The 20,171-nt window shown below is 38.7% G+C and overlaps 5 protein-coding genes across 8 annotated transcripts; 1 reads left to right on the top strand and 4 right to left on the bottom strand.

Annotated features, from left to right (window-relative positions):
- Positions 1-92: 92 nt before the first annotated feature.
- Positions 93-4,142, bottom strand: LOC140766673 (mitotic-spindle organizing protein 1A-like). 3 transcript variants are annotated; one of them, XM_073106195.1, is made up of 2 exons: positions 3,868-4,141; positions 93-359 (listed from the first exon to the last, which is right to left on the bottom strand). In XM_073106195.1, the coding sequence occupies exon 1, from the start codon at positions 4,095-4,097 to the stop codon at positions 3,870-3,872; it is 228 nt and encodes a 75-aa protein (XP_072962296.1). In that variant the 5' UTR covers positions 4,098-4,141; the 3' UTR covers positions 93-359; positions 3,868-3,869. The 3 variants fall into 3 exon arrangements, with proteins under 3 accessions (XP_072962296.1, XP_072962298.1, XP_072962297.1); XM_073106197.1 differs by lacking the exon at positions 93-359 and adding an exon at positions 1,195-1,439 and having other exon boundaries at positions 3,868-4,142; XM_073106196.1 differs by lacking the exon at positions 93-359 and adding an exon at positions 1,195-1,421 and having other exon boundaries at positions 3,868-4,142.
- An 897-nt stretch (positions 4,143-5,039) lies between these two features.
- On the bottom strand, positions 5,040-10,177 carry LOC140767816 (CBL-interacting serine/threonine-protein kinase 21). 2 transcript variants are annotated; one of them, XM_073107883.1, is made up of 15 exons: positions 7,743-10,177; positions 7,597-7,659; positions 7,442-7,513; positions 7,241-7,348; positions 7,045-7,116; positions 6,920-6,973; positions 6,663-6,788; positions 6,475-6,564; positions 6,232-6,357; positions 6,050-6,157; positions 5,866-5,970; positions 5,724-5,786; positions 5,570-5,644; positions 5,403-5,495; positions 5,040-5,351 (listed from the first exon to the last, which is right to left on the bottom strand). In XM_073107883.1, the coding sequence occupies exons 1-15, from the start codon at positions 7,947-7,949 to the stop codon at positions 5,280-5,282; spliced, it is 1,434 nt and encodes a 477-aa protein (XP_072963984.1). In that variant the 5' UTR covers positions 7,950-10,177; the 3' UTR covers positions 5,040-5,279. The 2 variants fall into 2 exon arrangements, with proteins under 2 accessions (XP_072963984.1, XP_072963985.1); XM_073107884.1 differs by having other exon boundaries at positions 5,041-5,328; positions 7,743-10,173.
- Positions 10,178-11,767: 1,590 nt separating this feature from the next.
- LOC140767818 (zinc finger protein CONSTANS-LIKE 4-like) lies at positions 11,768-13,009 on the top strand. The gene is made up of 2 exons (XM_073107886.1): positions 11,768-12,478; positions 12,567-13,009. Exons 1-2 carry the CDS (start codon positions 11,855-11,857, stop codon positions 12,864-12,866), a joined length of 924 nt encoding a protein of 307 aa, XP_072963987.1. The 5' UTR covers positions 11,768-11,854; the 3' UTR covers positions 12,867-13,009.
- LOC140767817 (BTB/POZ domain-containing protein At3g05675) lies at positions 12,772-17,785 on the bottom strand. Its single transcript, XM_073107885.1, has 2 exons — positions 17,318-17,785; positions 12,772-16,157 (listed from the first exon to the last, which is right to left on the bottom strand). Exons 1-2 carry the CDS (start codon positions 17,387-17,389, stop codon positions 14,868-14,870), a joined length of 1,362 nt encoding a protein of 453 aa, XP_072963986.1. The 5' UTR covers positions 17,390-17,785; the 3' UTR covers positions 12,772-14,867.
- An 872-nt stretch (positions 17,786-18,657) lies between these two features.
- LOC140767373 (protein GLUTAMINE DUMPER 3-like) lies at positions 18,658-20,171 on the bottom strand. Its single transcript, XM_073107249.1, has one exon. It carries the CDS (start codon positions 20,102-20,104, stop codon positions 19,634-19,636), a length of 471 nt encoding a protein of 156 aa, XP_072963350.1. The 5' UTR covers positions 20,105-20,171; the 3' UTR covers positions 18,658-19,633.

The raw sequence follows: 20,171 nt of genomic DNA, 5'->3' as shown, positions 1-20,171 counted from the left end.
AAATTTCACAACCCTAACAACAATTCATAGATTCATAGATTTAATTCGACCGTATGGGACGAAGAATCCAATGCGGATTTGTGACCACGACGTCTTAAAAAGCTCTAACAGCCTTTATACTGATTTCTTAACGCCTTTAACATGTAGCAGTGCCATACAGATATGCTTAAAGATCTAGGAGAGTACTGTATTCATCTACATACATTATAGGCACAGATATAAAGAACCTTGAAACATGAGGAGGAGCTTTGTTACCAAGTTTAGCTCATTTGAAGGCAATGTGTATGGTCACCACCCAGTGGTCCCTCCTCAGAAGGTACTCCACTCCAGTGTTCTCATCATCTCTAAGGAGTACTTACCTGAATCAAGGATAAAAAGTTCACATCACCAACAACACCACCAAAAGAGAAAAAGTATGATGGATTAACAATTTTGCACTAAAAAGAATATGAGTCCAAAGAAATAAGAAGATTCACTACCATTTCCTGATAATTCTATCAATTAGCCCTCTTATTCTATGATACATGCTGAAAAATATGTAAGATACTAATTATGATTACCAAAATCTTGGTCGTCAGGACCTATATCTGGATTACCTGCAGGTCAAAATGAACAGACAAATCTGTTGATGGTGCAATAATGTTGTCCCCTTGCATCATAGTGTGACAAATTTGTGGTCCAATAATGTGTAGGAATCACAATTATCATGCTATCAACCATGGTCCATGATACAGAGCCATCTAATTGCACCTGGCATCACAGAACACCACATTTCCTTGACAAAGAAATCCACTACTGTTACATGCCTCTAAGCCCTTCTACTAAATTTGTTTGCTCAGGACATCTATCTGTTTTCAAGGGATCACCATCTGAGTATATCTTGCCACAAGTAATTCTGGCATTACCTATATTGATCAGATACAAAATGGACAAATCCAAATTACAAAGTAATATCACTTCTAATACTTTCTTCTCAATCACGACTCTAGAGAAGTATTTTCCCTTATGAACAACAGACTGAATATTTTGCAATTCGTGAAAGAGTGCTTAAGATGAGCAAGGATTGCTTATAACAGAATTTGCTTCACTAGAAAAGCAGGATGTCCTATTTTGAGGGATCCGCTTGTGATTCTAAATTTCTAGTGCCAATATCATGCCCAAGTACATGCATGAAATTAGCAAGACAGAATTCCATAAATGAAAAGCACATATACCATTTCAAAAACTGATGCAAAAGGCAGCAATGCTTACATGTTGAGTCCCTCCAGAACCCCTTCCCAGGAATACATAAATTACAGTTGTACAGTCATTAAAATTCTAGATATATAAAATTATAAACCACACTCCATAATCTCTCTAGGTTGTATCCTTCTTTAGTTTCCCCCAGTTCCACCAGTGTTCTCCTCTTCCATGTGGAGCATCTAATAATATACAAGTTTCTGAAGTTGTTTTAAAGCATAGTCAAAAAACATAGTATAACATATACACTTTGGAACACTGGAACTACAGACAAGACTATGCAAATACGAAATAATGGGATCAAATGTGCAATGTAGGCTAACATACTTAAAGAGATATCCTGCTCTCAGTTTGAATTAATTGTGATTCCTCTTGCTTTGGCAGGGTTTGAGTTCTACCAATGTGAAGAATTTACTATGCCTAACAATCATGTACTGCTAGTGACTAATATAAGGCACCTTCATGAGGAAAATTAGCAAAGATTCAGCATTGAAGTTGCACCTTGTTAACACTTTGACTTAAAACTAGATGTGCATGATGGGAACATTTAAACTCATCCTTTTGGCTGATGTGTAACACAGCGACCAAATAACACTACCCATTTATGCTGTCCATGCAAAATTACATGATATAGTCATTCCTACGGTCAAGCCATATAGCTCATATTTAGTTTGCAATACCTTATAAATCTGGAACATACAATCATTGAATGTAGTTTCTTGCATTCATCTTCTCAAATCTCAATATGTTGCACTGACTCAATAACCATCAAGTCTTTCTTTCTAGCATGGAACTTTTTAACCAGAATGATCTATTTCCTGAATAAAATAATCTGCCGGAATGCTAATAAATTGCAAATAAAAATATCTGGTTCTCATGATGGATATTTGGATATCGACTGCGATAAAATCATCAAAGCATGCATGCTGAGATGATTTCGGGACATCTATGGGAAGAGATGAAAGACCATCCCAACCACTAAAAGTCATTAGAACCAAGACCCAAATGGGACAGGGAAAAAGAATCTAATGTAAAGATATCTAGCATAAGATAGAATAAAAAGAAATGGGGATCCATATGTGGTGGACACTAAAATTAATTCACTTATTGACAATACAAAACTCAAGCAGCTGCCATTTTGTCTGTCAGCTGCTTTATAATGGTCAAAATAGATGTATTCCCAAAAATATTCAGCACTATTCTGTCCCTTACATTGTATCTAGTGTTAAGTTGAGTAGATCTGATAAAATTTAAAAAGAGGACCTAATGAACTGATGGAGAAAACCGGAAAAGTATAACTACAGAAGGGTGGGATAACCTCCATACAAGCATCCTAAAGTGGATAATCTAGAAGGTTTGGTGAAGGTGATAACTCAGGAGTGCAATTGAGTTTTTTTATTCTTAAATAATAACCGTGGCTTAAAACTAAAAAGGACAAAAGAAAATAAGTAAGGAATCCTCCTATCTGATATTCTAAAATTGCAAATCTTTTCCAACCTTGGCAATTATGAATTACCATCTTATATACCTTCTCTCTTCCACTACTTTCCTAATTTTCATATTCAATCTAAGAAAGGGCTGCAGAAAATTGACAAGGAAACAGTAAAATTAGGTGGTTTAGGTGGAAAAATTTGAAAATGATGGAACATGAAATGCCTAGGTGCTAATTTCAGCAAATGAGATAAATCATTGCTCACTGAAGCGGGTTTATAAGAGATGCGGTGCCAAAAGGACGATGGGATGGTTATAAAACCAAAAAAGAGGCAAACTGTAATAGTCTATTCTAGTGAGAGATCAGATCCTAGCATAAGTTGAGATAGTTCAGGTGGGATCACATGCTACCTCTTTACCCATGTAAGCATGGCCTAACATATGAATAGAACAGCACGTCGAAAAAAATGAGGATCACAAACATCTTCTATTGAAAAACCTAACACTGTAAACACAAGGTAAATATCTACAAAGGTGCTCTCGAAAATTTTTCTTTTTCCTGTTGAAACAGGGAAAAGAACACATAAGTACAGAAATGCACAAGCTAAACATATCTCTTCCTATAGCATTGTTGAATGAAACAACAATTTGGCAGCCAGAATTAACCAGTAGACAATTGCTGATTGAGAATCATAGATAACTACTAGCCTTGGCTCCTCGAGTTACATCTTGCCAACTGTCGTCCTTACTAGAGATAGATATTCAAACATTTTGATATACCTAAACATTTATTTAGCATATTTCTTAAGAACATGAAACAATTGCAGGGCAATTATTGCAAGTGATTGAACCAAGGAACGATGCCCATAACATTTGTTTTAACTATTTGTTTTTCTAAACAGAAAATAATTCTAGCTACACTACAATGGCACCCAAAGCAACTTTGTTTTGATAAAAGCAAGCACTACTCATCAGCCGTTTGCTATACTTAGAAATATATAAAGAAAAGAACAAGCCCACAATATCATATAGCTTACAGGTAACGAAACAAGAAATAGAGCAGTACCCATTAACGAAAATCGATAGGTCCAAATACTAAACCTAGAAAGACGCCAACTTTAACAGTTGATGGGATCGAGATCCTTCAACTCAGAGAAACAAATCTTTCGACGGAATAGAGCAAAGTCGGATGATTACCGCTAGGATTGGTGAATATTTGAGAAAACTGACGAGGAATTGGTCGAGTTAGTAGCGGGAGGGGAGAGCTCGCGGACGAGAGCGGCGAGTGCCTCGGGATTCACGCCGCGGTCGCAGAGGGCGACGAGGAGGGAGAGGGTGTGGCGATCAAGCCCGGTGTCGAGGATTTGGGACATCTTGAAGGCTAATTCCAGCGACTCCTTCGCGTTCCTCGTCGCCTCCGGCTCCATCTCCTCACAATGCTTTCGGAGTTAGGGCTCAAACTAAGCTTCGGTCCGAGTGCAAAAAGATATTCAACGATTTATTTGCATTTCACACCCTGCATTACGTATTTATTGCAGTTCACATCCTTTTTGCACTAATTTAATTCGACCTTGAATTTCCTTAAATCACAGAAAGCCCCCTACTTGGGGTGCGTTTTGAAAATTCAACGCATGATGTAGGTCCTGAAATGAAAAAGGAAAAATAATCCCACAAATGGTAGTTCTTCAACATAGGTTATATGCATGGAAAGTAGTCTAATATCAACTTTCAAAGTCAAAATTTTCTTATTAGATAATGCTCACATCAGTGTTTCTCCTGTGTAATATAATTTTTTAAGGGTTAAATTTATTTTACCATTATATAATTATGTCTAAAATCACTTTAATTTTAAAAAATTATAAACCAATTTTTATACTTATGATTAAAATATGGCCATTAATTTTTTCATTAAATTTAATTGAACGATGCTAAAACGATCAAAATTTTGAATAGTGTTTGATAGATAAAATTTATAGACTTTTTAGATAATGCCGCTAAATGCCTATGATGCTCAGTTAAGTTTAACATAAAAACTAACGGTTATATTCTAGTCGTAAGTATATATACTAGTTTGAGATTTCTTAAAGTATAGAAAGTTATTTAACCTTATTTTTAAACGTGGCGTTGAATATTTGTAAAGTTTTGGACAAAATTTCTGACTTTGAAGGCAGATAAGAAAACAAAGTTTATTGACAAAAATGATGCATCTGCTGCTTATCATTCCTAACCAAAGTCAATCAATTGTTGGTCCTGTCTCTGGTTTATGCAGTCATTGCTCATAATTCTGCTCTAATATTTCGACAAATTGCATGATTCGCTGTCGGAGAGCATCCTTCCATGCATAAAAAACAATGAACTGGAATGCTGGTAATGTACAGAAAAGATATTAAACTGCAGTTGTCTTGCTATTGCATCATTAAGTGGCTGCTGTGAAACATCAAAGTTACATGTAAGGGGGGAAAAAAAGCCTTGTTAAGGCTCATATTCTCGCCATCAAATCAAAGAAAAAGAGGTTTTATAGAGCTTCTTTTTATCTATAGATATCTACAGATCAACAAGATTTACATGGAGCCTGTGACAGGAGGTTGTGGTCAGTAGGAAGTAGGTCTTCATAGGCAAAATGCCTCAGAACTTTCTTGCCATCTGTATCGCTGCATCCTTCGGTGGAAAAGCGAAGAAAACTATAGTTTAGAAGCCAATTATTGTGTATCCATGTAAACTTATTCACTTACTTTTGACTCTTTGTCATCATTTTTATCATGCAAGCTTCCCTGAAAATCTGATGGGGGCTTTTCCTTCAGTAAACTTGATAAACTTTTGCAGAACTGTTATCATAGTCATATCAGTAAAACAAAATTTGAATTGCTTATTGGATTGAGCTAAACATGATGTAAATTACCTCTTTGTATGTTCTCAGATCCCCTGTCGACTTCGATATTTCAATGACGCAGTGAATCGGTGTCACTTCAATCACCTGAACTTTCTAGACATCAGAAAGGCCTCTAAAGAAGCAAGACTTGATTGAGGTATGTTGCTAATTGTTAAAGTTTTACCTCTGCTGAAAGAGTAAAATCTGATCTACTTCTTGTCAACCTTTTATTTTCATGAAGCTTGACCTGAAACATTGAAAAGGAAACGAAACATTATATATCGATACTGCAGTTTGTGTAAAGTTTATCATCTACTGAATTGTACCTTGGAATTGTTCATCCTCTTAACTGATAGGCTTACATCCTTTGCAGCAACCTCGATTTTTTTTAGTGTCTCATCTACCGAATGCACTGAACCAAGTTTCGTTTTCTGTTTGCCATTGATTTGACAAAATTAGCTTACAATAGAAATTGATAGAGATAAAAGTCGAAATCGGAATTTGAAATACCTGCTCCTGAAAAAGACCAGACAAATCTAGGTCAGTGGACATTGCTATAAGCTGGAAAGCGTTGATAAACCTCTCGGATTTTCCATCTTCTGTCTGGCTTGTTATCTCCTGCAAATCCATCTAGGTTGAGATTTTTATATTTGTTTCTTAATGGCTAGAAAAAAAAATATATTAGTACTTACAGTAATCCTTTCAAGTGTTCTATTGATATCATCTGCATCATCATTTTCATCATTTTCAATTGCAAACAAAGGCTTGTAATCCTCTCGAAACCATCCATCATCGAGAATCTCTGCTATTGTAGCCCGCTATTGTGAGAAAGAATGTAAGCTTCTTCCTTAACTAAAGAGATGCATCGTTTTCCTATTGAAAAAAATAAATCTCATGAAGCTAGAAGTATACTTCAAAGGGATTTCAGAAGGTACCCTGATAGGAAATGGATCCAAAATCCTGGAAATAAGCTTCCTTTGTGGGGCAGTGAACCATTCCGGGTATGTATATTCTGCTCGAGAAATCTTTACAGAATGTAATAATAATAATCATAATTAGATAAACTTCATGGTGGTTAAGTAATTATTCAGTAAAATCACAACACCTCTATTGAAAAGTATACCTTCCTGTACAGGTTCATTAGGCTGCGATCATCGAATGGTAGATAACCAGCAAGCAGTTCGAAAAGAATCACACCGCAAGACCATAAATCAGCAGCTGCGCCCTCATAATTCTTATGGACAATCACCTAGCAGCCAATTTCTCAAATTATGTTAAAACCTGACATGCCTTTGTTTTCATTAGATAGCCCTATTTTCTTTCTTATTTACTACTGTTAAAACTCAAGAATAGTTAACATAATAAGGAACCTAATCATACCTCAGGAGCCACATAACTTGGTGAGCCACAAGCAGTCGAGAGAAGGCCGCCAGGCTGCATTCATATTATCAAATGAGTTGCGTTTCGAAATCTTCTGATTATGATAAGTTAGAACAGATTATCACCTTTCGCAACACGCTGAGACCAAAATCAGATACCTTTAGATTCCCCTTGTTATCCAATAGCAAGTTCTCTGGCTGTTCATATCATCACAACCAAGAATCCAATGTTAGAGTTATACAATCCCTATTTAATTTAAAGGTACTAGTACTAGAAGAAGAAGGAAGCAATAATTATCACTGCATGTATAAAGAGTCTGGCCTTGAGATCTCTATGGTAGACTCCTCTGGCATGACAGTAATCGACAGCATCAATCAACTGCTGGAAGTATTTCCTTGCCTCTCTCTCATCTAATTTCTGGAGGTAACTCTGCAAGAAGATATAAGAGGATATTTGAGAACCAATTCGATATAAAAACCGAAACTAAAACCATTGGTAATTAATTGTCAATATAGATCATACTAGCTTGTCAGAGAGCTGTCCACCAGAGACATACTCCATAACTATATATATCTTCGTCTTCGTTGCGATCACCTGAATGATTAGGTGAAGTAAGAAACCAAATCCATGAGAATTGAACTAATTCAAGCATGCAACTATGGATTTTGATCAAGAACCTCATATATCGTCACAATGTTAGGATGGCTCAGAAGACTCATTGTGCTGATCTCCCTCTCTACCTGAAAGGAAAATGCATCAAAAAACCTGACAATCATAATATACAATACAATTTGTAACTCAAGAATGGTTTGAACTGGTTCACCTGATACATCATATTATTCTGCACAACCATCTTCTTGTCGATGATCTTAACTGCGACGTTCTTCCCGGTCTCGATGTTCACCGCCAACTTGACCTTGGCGAAGGTGCCCTCACCAATGGTTCGGCCTAGATGGTACTTACCTACGCTTGTCGAGAAGCCCATCTCTCTTCTCCTCACTAAACTAAGGTGGTAGTGACAATGAGACATTGGCTACGTGATCTCAGAGCCAGACGGATTGAATTGGTGCTAAATCTCATCGGAGATATCAACGCAGAGGACAACCTCTCTTTCATCTCCACCCCTCCAAGATAAGGGAGAAGATGGATGGTACTCCTCAACTGCTTCATAGAATTGGACTGAGGGATTATAAAGGAGGAAACCCATGAGAGCAAAGAGATGGGTGGTTCATGTTAAACAAGCTCAGCATTATGGAACGTGAGCAAGAAGAAAAAGAAGAGGTAAGTTGAGAACAGAGGAAATAGTGGAGGAGGAGAAAAGAGAGTTAGTTGAAAGCGGGGAGAGCTTTGAAACGTGATTTGAATGGAAGGTATCTCTACTCCTCGTTTGCTATTAGTACCCAGAAAAGTCCCCATAATTAGATAACCAAATGAATTGGGATTAACTCTATGCTTATTTAGTGCGGGTTAATCCTATCCCGGACGTCAGCTCTGAAATCGATACATTGACGAACACCCAATGGTACGCCGAATAGCTAAGCTCACACCGAACTCGGCCCATATAAATTTACTAATATTTTTACACCCTTTATGGAATGTAACTATTAATCATTAGATGAACTATGGTATAAATAGTAACATATGGCTGGAAGGTTTAATTCTATAAGATAAAAATGCCACATTTTTTTTGTTCAGAGGATGGTAGACACGTGAATTTAACCTAACACAAAGTGATTACTTCTCAACGGGAATATATATATATAAATTATTGTGGAGTGATCACTAGTAACTTAGTTTATTCTAAAATTGAGAAGAAAAGTAGTAGAAGAAGAAGAGCATAAGTAGATATAATATATATATAGTGGTACATTACACCTGTCACTAGCTTGAAACAATAATGGAAGTATGCGGTCAGCCGTATAAATCTTAGCCCCGTAAATATATACGTTGGAAAAGTACATGCATGCACGTTTAAGGCATCCAAATTAATTGATTTGCATGTTGGAATTTAGTTATTTCCATAATATTTGCTGCTATTTGACCCCCTTTTCTATAAATTAGTACAGGTATAATATTCTCTAACTCTTATGGTCCAGAGTGCTTGTGGTCTCGCTTGTGGTCTCTATTTGTAGTTGAATGGTAGTTCTCTGGATACACAATTTATATTTATGATAGTTTTAACACCGTCCAAGATATCAACTATCGGTTAGTATCACTTTCACTCTAAAAGAAAATAACGAGCTAATTAGATGGATGAAAAAGTTGACTACTAATTATTTTTCTTCTTAATTTATCGGGAAAGTTTAGCTCCAAAACAATTTATGACTCATGCATGAGTGATGTTATCCAGCTACAACCACTTCTACCTTTCACTCCCATGGTCGTAATCGTTGGTGGCGAGTTGGTACTTGAATGTTTGAAGGCAAATGAATCTTATCTCTAGTGTCACATGATCAGTATGAGCTTAATTAATCCTTATAGAACTCGTTTTATTCTTCTTAAAAATGTGGGTCGTAATCTTATAGCTCCGAACCTTCCTACTTTGTTTTGTATACTCTAAAATGACGTAAATGGCTCATTATTGCACAGCATCTGATAACTAAAGGTGAAAGTTCTATGTCCAACCCCATACAACACTCAATAATTGAGTCCATAAGATAAAATTATAGGGAGTGTATCAAAGGCAGAAGGGATAAAATCATGTTCAAATTGAAAGTTTAAAGACTATAAATATTCCTGAAGATTTTTCAAGTAAATATATAATGTGAAGGAGCAAGAGGAGAAGAGATGGTCAAATTGATTCCAAGTTTGTTGTACATAAAACACAGATTGGGTCTTCAGTTCAACCCTTTCCTTTCATGATAGTCCTTGGCATGTATTCTTCTTAGTATAAAGATTTTCTTTTCTAATTTTTCTAATTTCTAAATAACTCCTCCAAAATGAATGATTTAAATCTTAATTAATCACCTCATTTTGTTCATATATATCTTTTAAGATTTGCAAGTGTCTGTAGGCTAAGTGGGCCGGAGCTGGCTCTCCAAATTATGATGCCCAAGAGGCTAAGCCCATGAGCCCATGACCCACTTGTGCCTAGCCAGTCTTTGAGCACCAGTACTTAGGGAGTTAGGGCCTTGGGGGTGAAAGCAAGTTGGATTAAATTCAACTTGATCTGAATTTTGTTGGATATGGGTTGACATTTAATATCTGAATAAAAATATTATGCAAATAGTTACGTGGTGTACAATATTTTTTTTATATTTTTATATGAAACTCTAATTTAATTTCCATATATATATAATGATTTTTTAAAGAAAATATGTATATATATTAAGACTATAGATTTTAGTTATTACACTACAAGTTTTTATAGATTCAGATAATAAGAATAAATATATCGGATATGTTGTACTTAGTACATATATTTTTATCACTATCTGATTTGTATCTGATCTGTTTTCACCCGAAACCCCTACGCATGTAGTCATATTACATGAGAGTGAATCATCCGCATAACCTTCTTCAAATGCTACTGATGAATAGAATAATGTAAGTAATAAAGGTGAAAAAAAGTAATAGAAAAGAGGATGGTGAATATCAGAGGAAGTAAAATACTATACTAGCAAAATTGCCGGGTGCGACATTATACTCATTGATAGCATTTACCCGGATACATTTCGAAGGGAGAAGTTCTCTCTTCACAATGAACCTTGTTCTTGCCCATGGGCCATGGCTCATGGCCCATGGCTGAGTTTGGTTCGGATCTAAATCAGGGCTCACCCGACCCGCGGCGTCCTTTGCTTAGTACCAAGAGGCAAAAAGCCAACGCGCAACTCATTGCCAAAACGGTGGTCCCCACCGCACCACTTCTCGCGTCAATAGCTCCCAACTGTGCAACTCGCAGGGGGGCCCCACTCACATGGCGACTCCCGACCTCCACCTTTACGCCCTCCCTCGCAATTGCTACAATACGCATCGCTCCACACCAATCCAACCGTGAGTTCCTCCACTCACACGTTTCCAATACACGCGAGATATTGAAACGTGGCGAGGAACAAAGGCGGCGGAGGCTCGTCGAGCTCCATCTTTTAAGGGAAACGCAGTGGCCAGTGGGGGGGTGGGATGTGCTGACGGAAGCCGTGCCGTCAGACGGAGGGGATAAAATTCCCAACTCACCCCTCTACAAGGACGGATCGGAGGGACGACCGGTTGTCCTTATCCGAATGGTGCAGGGTCACGAAGGTCTCGATCGATTTGGGTCAAGATTCTCCGCGCGGGTAGAGCTCACACGCTAGGAGTCGATAAGATCACGGGCGACTTCGCTTTCCCTGAGACTAAAACCCAAAACGCGATAAGACCCTAATTAAATCCCGAAAGTTTTGCAAGAAAAGAGCACTCAAAAATTTACTTTTGCAAAGTTTTTAGGTTAAGTGGTAACGCTTAATTGGATGCCGTCAGGCATATAGATATAGAGAAAGCCGTTATTTGTCTGATCCTACTTAAACAAATTGTAGTTAAATTCTTCTGGTCGGATAAACTTAGAGACTTAGGACAACGCACGAAGGATAAATTTGTTTCATTCTGCTTACGGTTTCTTTTCCCACGCTTAAGCTTAACCATAATGTTAAAAAAAAAGTGTTACTTGGCTGCTTAGTTGGGAGGGGATCCGACGTGGGAAAAGACTATAGGACAGCCTATCCGATGGCAAATCTGCAAATTTCACTACTACGAATAATTTTCTAGCTTTCCGTGGCTGAGAACGGTCCACGTGTCCCGGCGTCTTCGTCACCAAAACCCCATTTGGTACTCCTCTCTCGTACTCAGTTCCTCTTCAATCCCCACTCGCCCACATCAGAGAAGAGAAAAGAAGAGAGAGAGAGAGAGAGAGAGAGAGAGAGAGAGAGAGAGAGAGAGAGAGAGAAGAGAGCGTGTATTGTAATGGCAAGCGAGACCATTCGTGGGAAGTATTGGGGGTTGGACGGGAGGCGGTGCGACTCGTGCCGGAGCGCACCGGCGCGCCTCTTTTGCCGGGCCGACGCCGCCTACCTCTGCGGCACGTGCGACGCACGCGTGCACGGGGCGAACAAGCTCGCGTCGCGCCACGACCGCGTGCCGCTGTGCGAGGTCTGCGAGCAAGCCCCCGCCGCCGTCACGTGCAAGGCGGACGCCGCGGCCCTCTGCACCACGTGCGACGCCGACATCCACGCGGCCAACCCCCTCGCTCGCCGCCACGAGCGGCTCCCCATCTCCCCAGTGCTCTCCGGCGGCCGAGCAGCTGACCTCCTCTTCGGCGACGACGAGGACGACGAGAAGGAGGAGAGCGAGGCGGAGGCGGCCTCCTGGCTCCTCCCGAACCCGAACCTGAACGCTAGTTGCTACAACAAGGGGATGCCGATGATGATGGAGGAGAAGTACCTGTTCCCAGAGGTGGATCCGTACCTGGATCTCGAGTACGCCTCCTCCATGGACGTCGGCGTAGTCCCACAGCCACCGCCGCAGCTCACCGCAAGCCAAATCGATCTCGAACTCGGCCGATCCAAGCCATCCTACAGCTCCTACAGCGTAAGCAATTCCCCCAAACTCTAGATCTACAATTCCTATCCCCAACTCCTCAACATCCTCACCTCATCTCGTATCACTTCTTGAGCAGATCTCGTCGTCGGAGGTCGGAGTCGTGCCGGATGCGGACGTGACGAACCCTTACGGATCCAGCGGCGTAACGAGGGCGGCGCCGGCAGCGGCGACGGATCGGGAGGCGAGGGTGATGAGGTACCGGGAGAAGAGGAAGAGCCGAAGGTTCGAGAAGACGATACGGTACGCGTCGCGGAAGGCGTACGCAGAGACGCGGCCAAGGATCAAGGGCCGGTTCGCGAAGCGGCCCGAGGCGGAGGCGGATCCGGAAGCGGATGCGGAGGTGGATCGGATCTACGGCGTCGTACCCATCTTCTGAGATCCGCTCCGCTCCGCTTGGGGAGCTCTCTTAATGTAGTACTCTCTCCCCTACCCCCTCGGCTTATGATGTATAGTAGTAGTTGCTACTTTATTAATAACCTTTTCTTTTGGGAATAAAAGGGGCATCTATCTTTTGGAATAGATTCTTGGGAATTATATATAGAGAGGATTCAAAGAGCAAGAAAACGTACAAACTAATGACAATAGGATTAGGTAATGAGCAAATTCATCCAAACCAGACAAACCCAAGAATACTAGATCATACTTAGGGTGATTTGCAAGGGATATATTAAGTAAATGCGTATTAAATCTGTTTATAGTGATATATTAAGTAAATAACTAATTATTGTAATACTAAAATAGTAATATCTTTGGGTGATTTGCTTTCTTTGGGCTTGATAGTTAAAATTGAATTTAAATGGAAATATAACTGTGTGTAGTAGTTTTATTACGGATTTCGCACTTATTGAATGCTTGTATTTTTGTTTCGCAATTTTATTTTTTATATCACAATTATTATGGTTTGTATCTTTTTATTTCTCAAAATTTTTTTACGTAAATTATATTTACAATTTTATGAAATTCACGGTTATTAAATAATCGTATTTTTGGTTTTATAGTTTTATTACGAAATTCTTCGTTATCGGTCACTAGTATATTTATAAGTTTCGTAGCTTAATTTTATAATTTGTAATTATTAAACACTTATATTTTCTATTCTGTGATTCTATAACAAAATTCGCTGCTTCATATTTACCACTTTTATCTTTTCTAGACAAATATAATATAAAAATATCAAAAAATTTAGATTGTATTAAATCAACATTATTTTCTCTTTTTTTCACCATGGGGGCAAAATTAAAAGAAAAAAAAAATTGATATGTAAAAGAAAATCAAAACAGACATGATCCATAAAAATAGAAATGCGCTGTGTTTTACTTCAAATCACTCCTTTTCTATTATTTAAGAGCTTGTAAGCTAATTGCTAGACAATTCTGTTGGCTTTCTCGGATGTAAGCCCTTGTAGGATCTCAACCATTTATGCTAATAGTTAGGCGTTGTTATAAGGTTCAGTGGCACTATAAATTTGAATGGACTTAGTTGCATTTTTTTTGGGGTGAAGCAAGCATCACCAGTACATAGAAGCCAGTTGTGTATACTATAGTTATTTGTGACAACAAGGAGATTAGATTCTTCAAAGTCCTAAGTAAACGACCACTCTTGAGCTCAATATAAGAAAGACAACATGAAGCATCTTATCTAGAACAATTTACTTTTTGTGAAGCAACAAAACATTGATATTACCAAAACATTGGCACTATCTTATCTATCATTTCCATGGTAAGAAGAAACCAAATTAGAGTTCCACAAAATTACAAAGAACACCTAAAACTTTCCAACAAAAGAACTCTAATTTCTAACTTTCCAATCCATCATGCAACTATAGTATGACTTGGTACATTAATCTCAGTCAATGTAGGGTATTCAAGCAACCTTAGAAAAATGTTACTTTCCTATGAATATTAGAGTTGGTATTCATAAGAATAGTACATAAAATTTGTTGTTATGATCTAAACTTGTCAAATCAAACTTCATTTTAACAATTTTTCTGGAGACTAGTTTTGAGTGGGATTATTACTCTTACAGATGTCATGGGCATTATAACCCTTGGAACCAGACTATATTTTCTTTTTTGGATGAAATATGGGACTTATTCAAGTTGAAGAACCCGAATCTACCCTGGGATAAAGCATACCACCAATTAGATTAGATAATTAAATGTGTATTCACTCTAGTTTAATTTTATAACAGTATATCATAATATCATTTGAAAAGGAATAGAGGTAAATTAAAGAACCTTTCCTGAGATAAGACTTGAAATGGCACTTATATGTACAAAGAACACTAATAACATATATTTACAAGGTTCTACATTACTATCATGGACAGCAGAATACAGCTACTATTAATGGAGATGATCAAGAAGGGGCTGAGGAAATTAAACAGTATTCATGCCACCTAACAATGCAAGCCTCCTTTTGGCTACCTTTGACCTATAACACCATACTTCAAATGCCTCTTTTAAGTCTGGATATCGGACGTGCTTTGATCTAAGCCATTCAGCCAAAATCTCTGCCTGACAACCCGAGGGCAATGTTAGCACAGTTGAAACAATTGCAGATTCCAGGCCCTGCCAGATCTCGCTATCTAACACAACATTTGAGGTTTCCTCAGCATCAAGATCGACTTGCTCAGCCAAATGTCTTGTTTCTTGTACAAAAGGAATCCAAATATTTACAGCACAAAGTCTCATTGCAGATGGAAGTATAACATTTCCAGATCCGATTGCCTCCAAGACCTTGGCCGTCACTTCAACCACTTTCAATCTGGTCTCGTGGTTGTCACCCAAAATCGCTTGCTCTGTAGCTCTAACAATGTTGGGAGAGGATCCCACCCAATAGTGAACAAGATCCTTCATCATTTCCATCTTATTTAAGATCTGACAAACCCATGAAATATCAGACAAAAAAGAATGAAAGTCATGCTTCATGTTCATGTCCAAAACTGTCACCGTGGATTTTCTTGATAAAGATTCTAAGAAGTTACTAAATCTAGTCAGTAGATCCGTAGCACAATTCTTCACTTCAGATTTTATGACATTGTTATCGAATGCCAAAAGTGGAGCATCATCATCCTCAGTTAGCATATACTCTAGCTGGTCCTGGGCAGAAGATTTCAGCTCTTGCATTGATGGAGGGGGAGATGATGTTGCAAAGTGAAGGGCTGAGATGAAAATTCCAATAACTGCTGTCGGATCGACTGGTTGGAGTCGAGCAAGGATATGCTCATAGTGTGACCCAAGGTGAGGGATGGTCCTCAGCATCTCTTCTTCATCTGCCTCCTCCCAGGGCACAGCCTCCAAGTATTCCACACAGTCGCAAGCCATCTGATGGCACCCTAAATGGACTGCAACCTGGAGGATACCAATTGTGTTTCTCACACCATGCCATGTGCATGGCTCTGTCACATAAAGAAGGCGGAGAGCACTGACATGAAAATTGAATTCTACTTCTTGGCAGTATACTTCCACGCAGTATCGTGAATCAAGGATCTGGCATGTCGGCCAGTCCTCAGAAAGTCGTTCTGCAAAGTACTTGCTCTTTGCAATGAGTATCTCAGAGTGACAGTAGAACCAATGGTCACGCCCTTCATGAGTTCTCAATCTGACAACTACGTCACTAGTTGTACGATCTCCCATCTTAATTAGAACCTTGGCCTTCTCTTTGACCTATAATGATAGAGAAAAGAAGACAAAAACAATGAAGTAATAAGCACATTCTGGAAGTCATTCTTAGTTCACTCGGACACAAGTATAGGATTTTAAAAAACACTTCTTGGACATGGTGATGCAATAACATAATCCAGGCAAATCTACTCTCTACATGCAACAACTATAAGCCATGTATACGACAAATGGGTGAGGTTCTGTCCTTGAGAAGATTCCCTTACTCTGAGATCACAAAATATGCTATTTCAACTGAATAGTTAGAGAAGCTTGCTGGATATGCTGATGTTCCTTATGTGTTTCAAATGGGTGATGTTTTGTCCTTGACATATCCAGCATAAAGAGCTAAAAGAAATGCATATACCATGTCAACCACCAACATCCCCATAAGCATAAAATTGGAGATCAGCGGCAGGAGGTCTTGAGGACAAGAACATTAGACAAATCTAGTTTGATTAAAAGCCTTCTTAAAACACCCACACATTTAATTTCAAGGTTGGCATTAAGGATATTGCCCATATATAAGAATCATGTAAGAATACATTAGAAGTACATACATTTACCCATACAACTTAAGATTTTGCAGGAACCACTCATCTGACCAGGTCACTGTCATTATCTTTTAAGCCCTCTCGCAGTGATATAGTCTGGCTAGAACATAGCTGTCTAAGGACACCAAACACAATAGTTCCTCATGGAATGTGAAATATATAAATTAAGTAGTCCACCACAGCATGAATACTTGTAAGCTACTTCTTCTAAGTATCTGGATATGGTTTCGATCACTTATAAGGAGATGTTGATGATTTTTTCTTTGCTGCCATTGTTCATTTGTGAATAATTTTACATGTGATAAAGAGTAGTTCATCCATTAAAATTTAAAATGGTTGGCATTACACCACTACACAATGCTACGTCCAGCTAACAATGTCAATTACATTTCACAAGTCTAGCTTTTCATGTCCGAAGAATGTTAAATTCTATTCCAACTACAATTCTCAAAGTAGTACTCCACTTAATGAAAATTGAAAAATAGATTAAGATGAATCCACAGTCATGAGGATACCCTTTGCGAAGCTTCCAAAGTTAAACTGTTTTACCATCCCAAGTTCATCAAACAACTAAAATATCGATGGTGCTAACCGAGGCGCAAGCCAAGTTACCTTATCCGCTTCGGAGGAGGAAGCAGTGGGAGAAATTGGTCGCTTCTGCTCCGACTCACCCGCATCCGCCATTGCGACGGGATAAGTTACGAAAGAGGAAGAGGAGGACAAATCCCTACTAATTTGATCAAAAGAGACATGGAGATGAAGAGGAGGAAGAGGAAATCACGCAGTGGAGAAGCCGAATAGGGATTTATCCTTACCCTAATCGGTAGATAAAATAGATTTTATTCGTCGATTTGAGAAGTCATCGGGAAGAGGGTGTGGTGAAGCTCAAGTACCTGAGAGACTGAGCAAGCGCTGCACGTGCTTTTGGAAAGTATGGGGCCCACTAGCCCAAAGCTTATTGGGCCTAATTGGGCCTACTTCTTTCTTACAAAACTTGAAGGCCACCCACCCACCCACCACCATCTAGGGGTGAAAACTATTGGATAATATTCAATATGATTCGGTCCGTCAATTTATCAACTGCTCTAAAAGTTTAAGCCGAGATTGTAACCCTGCATATTTGCGCACTGCGGGGGTTATAAACCTGCATACCTACATAATACGGAGAAATTTTTGAAATGTTATTTCCTGCCGGCTCAAGGGTATTTTCATTATTTGATTGAAAACATCACTAATTCTTAATATTTTTATATTAATTTTATATCACATCAAATATAATTATTACTTCTTATAGTAATATTAAACTAAATATTAGAATGGCTTATACTAGTATTAGCTTTCTCTTTTTGATATTAAAAATTAAAATAGATATCCCTATTTTACCCTTATTCCACAAGTAAACACAGCCTACAAAGTCTAAACTGATAGATAATGATGATTTTATTCTATTATAATAGAACACTTTATCTCTGGTTCAAAATATTTTTGAGAGGCCCAAGAAAAGAATAATAGGATTCAAAGTCAAGACCGCTATTTCTCTTCATTTTTAGGTTTGAAATATTTTAACGAGCACAACTTAAATGAGTAGAAGTTTTATATTTTTAAACGAAAGATTTGCACGGCGGGATTCTACCTCTACTATGATACCATGTTGACACTATTTATTTTAAAATTTTGAGCCGCTAAGAGATCGGTGGTTTTATATTGTGTATTCTAATGGTTCCATATCTGAGTTTGATTAGATATAGGTCAAAATTTTATCCATCTTGATATCTAAATTTGTATCGGTATCCAAATGACCTACGCAGGTACTAGTGTCAATAGTTGGCGATAATTTACTACACTATAACAGAGGTCATGAGTTTAATTCTCCTTATGAATATTAAGATTTATATTTTTAAGAAGATTTGTATCTCAGTGTTCGAATTAGTTTGACTTCTAGTAAAGGTCCTGGGTTTGCTTCTCCAGCTAATACAGATCATTTTTAAGAGTGTAATTATACTAACACTAAGGCAATGAATCCTATCTATCTACTCCATTTAGCCTATGAACTCATCCGTTTATATGCACAAAGTTATCCACTCAGTTGTTGGCGTGGATATCTAGATGTTGTATATGAGACCAATTTAACCGTCGAAAAGAATATTCATCACACAATCGAAAACTAATTAAAAAAAATATCTAAAATCAAATTTGAGTTTAATAGATCGCACTAGTTTAATAAAATCAATTCAGGGTGTTCCTATTGCTCCAGAGTAAAAATCAAAAATAACATGAGACACTATTAACACTAGTCTCAACAAAAATCCGAATATTCTCCTGCATCCCGATGTCAACTCGCCGCATCGCATGCCCGAATCTCCACCTGCCCGCCAATGAAACAGTGCCACGTGTCGAAATTATATTTTGCCTAACATTATATGACTCGTATTTACTCTATAATACTATTTTAACTTTCTCATTCGAATTTAAGAGCGATAATATTAATTTATTAAAAAAATTGGTAGACGAAACTTTACCACCGTGATGAATAAAATATCAGAATTACCCTTCTTCTTCTATTAAATTTACCCATTATATTCATCAAAACCTCATCTATTTTCTTATATATAATTACAAACCTCAAATCTTGGTTATATCTAATTATTACGGTGTGCGATTATATGATCATGGAATAAAAAATTAAAAATCAAGGTAGAAAATTTATTTTTAATTAAATAGTGAGATTATTAACATAATATAAATATTAATATTTCACATTAAGTCTAAATGGGGCAGGAAAATATAAATATAATCGTAGGGTAATTATAAATATATAACTAACTAATTCTCATTTTCAATCATCTACTAATAAAAAAAAACAATTTCCACCCAAAAAAAAAGATTAAAATTAAAAAAAAAGGGAAAGAAAGGAAGAGTTCTACACTTCTACTGCTCCTGGTTCCCTTGATCTCGGGTCTGCTCACCGTGCGGTAGCCTTGCCCCACTCTCCGCCGCTTTCTCCTCCTTGTCCTCCGCCGCGGCGGCAGCGGCGCGGCGGCAAATGGGGGTGCCGAGGAAGGTGGGCTTCTCGTCGCCGGCCATGATGACCACGATGCGCTCCTCGAACAGCGGCGGCGCCGCCGCCCCCTTGCAGCCTGAGGCCTTCCCTTCCGCGTCGCCATCCGCGGCGGAGCGCTCGTCCGCGCCCGCCTCCACGTCGGCGCCGCCGTCGTCGAGGAAGCCGGAGAGCTTCATGTAGGAGCAGGCGAGGACGAGGAGCGCGAAGGCGATGAGGCCAAGCATGGCCGCGAGCCCCCCGAAGAGGTACGGCACGGGCGAGTGCCACGTGGATTGCGGCGAAGCCGCCGCAGGCTTGTCGGCGCCGCCTATTGGACTAAAGCCGGTTCCAGGCCTCATGGGCGTCTTGGTCTCTGTCCGAATCCTCGCTGGTTGTTGTAGAACTTCTATAGAGAGGAAGGTTGAG

Source organism: Typha angustifolia, chromosome 9 (genome assembly GCF_048772165.1).
Source record: "Typha angustifolia cultivar Huaian chromosome 9, ASM4877216v1, whole genome shotgun sequence".
NCBI lineage: Eukaryota > Viridiplantae > Streptophyta > Magnoliopsida > Poales > Typhaceae > Typha > Typha angustifolia.
The sequence above is the reverse complement of the archived record's forward strand: the minus strand, read 5'-3'. Positions and strand labels throughout refer to the sequence as shown.